We start from the raw sequence: 6,000 nt of genomic DNA on the forward strand, positions 1-6,000 counted from the left end.
GAAACCCAAATGTCCCAGCACTATTACTGAATGTTAGTCATTCCCCTACTTGATTTGCAATACCTTTATTAAATGCCACACACCAGGTTTCTAGTTTCTGTAAGTGCTCCATAATAATCTTTTTTTTTTTTTTTGAGACAGAGTCTCTCACTCTGTCACTCAGGCTAGAGAGCAGTGGCGCTATTTCGGCTCACTGCAACCTCTGTCTCCCAGGTTCAAGTGATTCTCTTGCCTCAGCCTCCAAGGAGCTGGGACCATAGGCGCCGACATCGTGTCCAGCTAATTTTTGTATTTTTAGTAGAGACGGGTTTCACCATGTTGGCCAGGCTGGTCTGGAACTCCTGACCTCAGGTGATTCACCCACTGTGGCCTCCCAAAGTGCTGGGATTACAGGCATGAGCCACTGCACCCAGCCATAATAACCTTAAGGGACCGTTATCATGTATGCAGTCTTCCGTGTCTTTATGTGGTGTGTGACTGTAGTTCATGCACACGATGACAGGACCATTTCTAGGGTGACACTTGGAGGTGGGAGAATTACATTTATGGTCACCACCTCTACTTTCTTTTTACATGGGAAAATACTAAATTATTCATTCAATGGAGAAACTGGTAACAGGAATTGAATTTACTTTTTTTCTTCCTATGAACGAAATTTTTAATGAGAAAATTAATATTTTTGAAATTTGAGGGCATGTACCTTAATGTAAAAAGGCCTTTTCTGTTTTCAGAAGTATTTTGTTGTTGTTGTTGTTGTTGTTGTTGTTTTGTTTTGTTTTCATGACATTTGAATAAAAAATCCTATGGATTTTATTTTACAGAAGGTGGAGGAAAGTTACACCATTCTTTGCCAAAGGCTGGCTGGATCAGCCCTCACAGACAAGCACTCAGGTATGTAAAAGTTGTAGGTTCCAGACTCTAGACTAATCATCCTACACTGAGTGAAATGACTTATCATCCTTTAAAGTGAAAACCTTCTGAGATTCCATTTCTTTTCCGTCTTTAAAGAACTGCTTGTTTCTAAACATATATATCAAGCGGAAGCTCATGCCTGCTGACTCTTCCTTCTCTAAGAGAAACTGCAGTTGTCAGTTCCCATGCCATCCCCTCTTCTGTTCTCACCTTTTCAAAGCAGAAGGCAGAGCAGTGGGAAGCCTGCCTTCCACACACAGATTCGGTGTGAGGCTTACTAGTGCTGCTGTGACTCCCTAGTGTGGAGGATTTGGCCTCATCAGATGCTGGTGCACTTGCCTCTGCTGCCAGTGAGGCTGGTGTCCTCCCTGACTGCAGATAGATCTGTGTTTCGTGCAGCAGTTTGTACTCATCCACTTACGTGCAGATTCAGAAAGAAAGATTAAACCAGGCCCATAGATGTGGGTATTCTTTGCAATGTTAATATATTCTTTTTCTTAATGTGGTTTCCACGTATCTTTATTTTTCTCAGATAAAAGTTAGAGCCACGTGTCCTGGAGGTGACTGCAGGTTGTTGGATTTGGAGTATCGGCCATGTCTCACCACATCCTGGCTCCAGTGTGGACGCAGAGAGAGTGTGACAGAGGATCTGCCTGTGAACCACCTGGGATTAGCCATGTCCCAAGGTGCCCGGAGTGGGACTAGTTCTTCACAGTGTGGCAGCTGCACTAGTCTGTTAGTGAGGGAATATCCATTCCCTCACTCTACTCTCCTCACTATCGGAAATTCATTTTGATTCATAATAAAAACCAAATGTATAGAGCTTTGGGTGTAGGATATGAAATTGTACTTAGACTTAAGAAAAAGAGAAAATCAGATGTATTTATTTGACTTCATTCCGTATTTGAAAGCACATTTTAATTTTTATTTTGCCTTGTTTTGTTTTAATTGAGTAGTGAGAGTTTTAGCCCTTTGTCTTTAGTACACCCAAGGATCGACTGCTCCTAAAGCAAAGAGGTCAGGATGGAGTATGTGGAAGTTGGGTAGAGAGGTGAAGAGGAGGAGGAAGTGAGAGGGGGAAGGGAGGAGCACCTTGCTTCACTAAACTGTATTCTAAGCTCTCTGCTGTGTAGTAGGCTGCTTCTCTGAGGGTCACCTCAAAGGTGTGCTTTGCCCTGTGGCTCCTATGTGCCCAGGTGGTGTGGTCAGAGAGTGGATGGGCTTCTTCCCACCCTGAGGCGAGCACCTCTTCTCTAGCCGGGATCAACCACGATTAACAGGAATCCTCAACGTACTAAATAGCAGGCACTTGAAAATGGGTGTGTTTTCTTCTATTGTCGTCTTTTCTATTGAGGGTTGGGATTTGGGTGGGAGAGGAAAGCAAATTTTATTTTCTTGACTATAAATTTGTTATTCTTGGTATCATTTCATTTTTATAATTATCCATTCAACATTGGCACTTGGGTAAAACTGTCCCTGCAGATTGAGCAGGAAGTAAAAACAAACAAATGGAAATGCTTCGGATGGTAGCAGGGGTGGGGGTTGCTAAGGAAAGGGTGGGATGGGAGTGGGTAAAGAGTTTGGGAAGGTTATCTAACTGAATCACTACTGAGTTGAATCATGGCTATCATTAGCCACGGGTACTGCTGATTATAAGGCCAGTAAAATTTTAGTACCTGAAGGTTTGACTCTTAATTTTTGCACTGATGGTGCCAAAGGGCTCTGAGAAAAAAGGAGAGCCAAGGGTGGAGTGGAGAAAGATGTGGTGAAGGCAGAACTGCTCACACCAGCTCCAGAAGCACTTCCTCTGACTTCACTGTTGCAGCTCTTTCCACACTGGGCCATGATTGACCTTAAAAATTGCAGACCAGCACATACACTGGACACTGCAGGCAAGGTGTTGGTAACTGCCTGCTCTAGGATGAATAGTAGCGTTAGCAGCACCCTGCAGAGGATAAATGTTTCAGAATTGTCATTTGAGAACTCCTTCAACTATATTGACTTTCTTTGGTTTTTGTTTTTGTTTTTTTTTTTAAATGCATTAGGTATATATGTTTTGAAGTATTTTTGCCAACTAAAATGAAGTCTGTAAATTCTGTTAAAAAACAGGGAGTTCATCATTGCTCACATCTTTCATTGGTGCCCTCTGAACTCTGTGGGTTGCTAGGATGTAACTTTAATGCTTCCCTGCAGTCCAAAGATTATTTTTTCCCCACAAACGGTAAGGGATGCCCACCTACTTTTAATAACACCACTACAACTTAGCAAGTGTATTTATCTATGTCCAGTTTTCTGTTTCTGTCCTGAACTAATCTGTGTTTTTAGGTAGGTCAATTTGGATCTTTAGACCTCATCTATAAATTGGAATCGTATTTTTAGTCATAGGCCAAGTATAATTTAACTCAGAATGGGATTAAAAATTTTAGAAGCAGAAGCTAATATATAAATCAAGTTTGGGATCTGGAACTTTCCATATCCCTTAGGAGGAACAAGTAGAAACCAAATGGTTACATTGTGCTGCTAGAAATAATGTCATTCTCAATTAAAAGGGTTACACCTGTATCCACTTGACACTAACACCATCGGGGGCAATTAATCAGGAGAAAAGTAAATATAAAAACTTTGATCTTAACTTCACACACTACAGGGTAATTATGTAATTCTCTAGCACTCAATTAAGAAGCTTATAAGTTTCAGTTTCTCTAGTTCAGCCAATATCTTGTCCTTAGCAATTATTTGCTTTCCCTGCAGTTCAGCCTCTCCTTGGAATTCTAACAGGACTAACTGGAAAAATACTTTGACCATAGCTCTAGTACTTAGAAATAAATTCATATCTAGATTTTCAAATAAAGCCCCAAGATGAAGTCTAATTCGGAAAATAGCTCACAGTTTTTAAATCTTTTTATCTTACCAATCTAACTTCTCTTCCTTCTCCCCACCTGGCCTCCCACACCTTCCGTTTCATTTTGGCCATGATAATCACATCCATTTGACGTTTGTTACCATATCTTCCTTTCAGGATGATGGAATTAGATATGCAGCCTGTCTTTTGAGTGAGACTGGTTACCATCAAAGGAGTTTGCTCTAAGTTAGCTAAAGGGCACAGGGTGGTGTACAAAAAAAGCTACCTTCCCAGAGCAAGCAGGCTGCATTTTAGCTGTGGCAGTGACCTGCTATGACACTGGGCTCTCTTCTGTAGGCTTAATGGCTCCTTTGCTGTGAAGTGGCGAGAGTGTCTCCTTCCTTTCCAGAGAACAGTTAATCAAGGCAAATCAGCAAGCCCCCAAAGTGCTGTAATTTAACATCATGATTACCGCCTTTGAAGCCATATATTTTGCATACTTTAAAATCACCTAACTTAGACTGCTTGAATTATATTGGCTTTTAGAACCTAAATTGTAACTATGTATTATATTATATTGCATGGGAGGTATATTTCATAAGCTTTTTGGCTTTCTTTTTTTGCCACAGCGACTTCTAATGACTGTTAGGAAGGAGGAATCCTCTTTTTAAAAAGTTTTTGTTGTTACTTGATTTTTGGGTAGGAGGGAGGCTCTACTGTGATAACAGAGAAGTCAATTTAAAAATTATTTTTAGAAGCTAAAGAAAGTAGTTATGCTTCTTATGAACTGTCTTTTACTGGCATCTTTTTTTCCTCTTTGATGTTAGTAAATTTGGTGTAATATACGGGGCTTCCATATTTCAAAGTGGAGACTTTCTTCTCTGAAGTTGATATATGGTTTTGAGTTACTAGAGCTTTGGTCAGTATTTCCTTCCTTATATGTCACAGAGGGCACCCTTGAGAACTGTGTGCATAGGACCTCAAAATACAAAATTAGCAGGACCTTACAGTCAGCTTCCGAATGGCTGGTTTCTCCCCCTTATATTACAATTTTTGTTTTATAAAACTTTTTATCCTGACATTTCCACTTTTCAGAGTGATCTGCAAAATTGTTCTTTCCTCAAGAAAAGAGTCCTTATGCCTTTCCCACTGGTATTGAGGATTTTGATAATAAATTGGTAGAAAAAAAAAAGTACCTCCTAGAAGGAAGCCTTCCTGCCATTTCCAGGTGCCAGCTGCTAAGCAGATATATTACGAAAATGGTAACTGTAATGTGCACACTCTTGGTTATTTTTAATAAGCCTCTTCCTACTAGAACATTTTATTTTCCTTGTTCACCATACAATCATGTACTCTTTAACAGAAATTGCTTTTAAAAAGTATCTGGAACTATCTTTAAAAAAAACTTTATTAATAATCATGTATTTTTACTGATCACATTTTGAAATGCCTAAAAGACTTTATTGTTCTAATTATCCAGATGTACCTTTGTAAAATAGCTCTTTTATGAATTAGCTGATAAGGCTGTATGTTTCTGGAACAAAATATTGGTCATCTAAAAACTTTCTGTTTTCTGGGGTCTGGGAAAATAGAAAATAAGAGTTCAAATATTAAATAAGCTTAAAGGAATCAAGTATGTGACTTTTTATTTGTATTGTGGTTGATTTGTTCAAGTTACATTAGAAAAGTCGAGGAGCCTGTAATTAAGTGTTCTGTCAGTGGCTCTCAGACATCTTCCTGCTTTTTGGAGCATCACTAGCAACAAGGCTAACCCTCCGTGATGGTGCTGGCAGGTGGGCTTGCCATATGGGGCAGGTTTGTTGTTTTTTTTTAACAGCTTTATTGAGATACTCATGTATCATATATAATTCATCCATTTAAAGTGTATAATCAGATAGGTTTTGATATGTTACATTATCGATTTAATTCTGAAATATATAACAAAATTTGCTATTTTAACTATTTTTAAGTATAAATTTCAGTGAGGTTAATAGGCCAGCTTTTATAACTCACTTGAAGATAACTTTGGTTTTAATCCTACCCTAAATGAAACATGTATCTATTATTCCTGTCCCCAATGCTGGGCTTCTTAACATACCACCATTTCTGTGCTTTTACCAATGTCATTTTGGGTCAAAAAACTCACTTATTTGGGGCATTTTCTATATTTTGGTTATGAAATATACATGTAATTTAACTTATTCTTGGGATATTTTAGTTTTCAGTCATTCAGGGGCACATTTGAC

The 6,000-nt window shown here is 39.0% G+C and overlaps 1 protein-coding gene across 3 annotated transcripts in view; it reads left to right on the plus strand.

The window, feature by feature from the left end:
- ARHGEF12 (Rho guanine nucleotide exchange factor 12) overlaps positions 1-5,383 on the plus strand; it is a 148,803-nt gene extending 143,420 nt beyond the window's left edge. For all 3 annotated transcript variants that reach the window (XM_003923590.4, XM_074400735.1, XM_010334424.3), the window contains 2 exons: positions 822-891; positions 1,445-5,383. In XM_003923590.4, coding sequence (XP_003923639.1) covers positions 822-891; positions 1,445-1,455 — 81 coding nt within the window. In that variant the 3' untranslated portion in view covers positions 1,456-5,383. The remainder of the gene's footprint in view (positions 1-821; positions 892-1,444) is intronic.
- Positions 5,384-6,000: the final 617 nt, after the last annotated feature.

Source organism: Saimiri boliviensis, chromosome 6 (genome assembly GCF_048565385.1).
Source record: "Saimiri boliviensis isolate mSaiBol1 chromosome 6, mSaiBol1.pri, whole genome shotgun sequence".
Taxonomy (NCBI): domain Eukaryota; kingdom Metazoa; phylum Chordata; class Mammalia; order Primates; family Cebidae; genus Saimiri; species Saimiri boliviensis.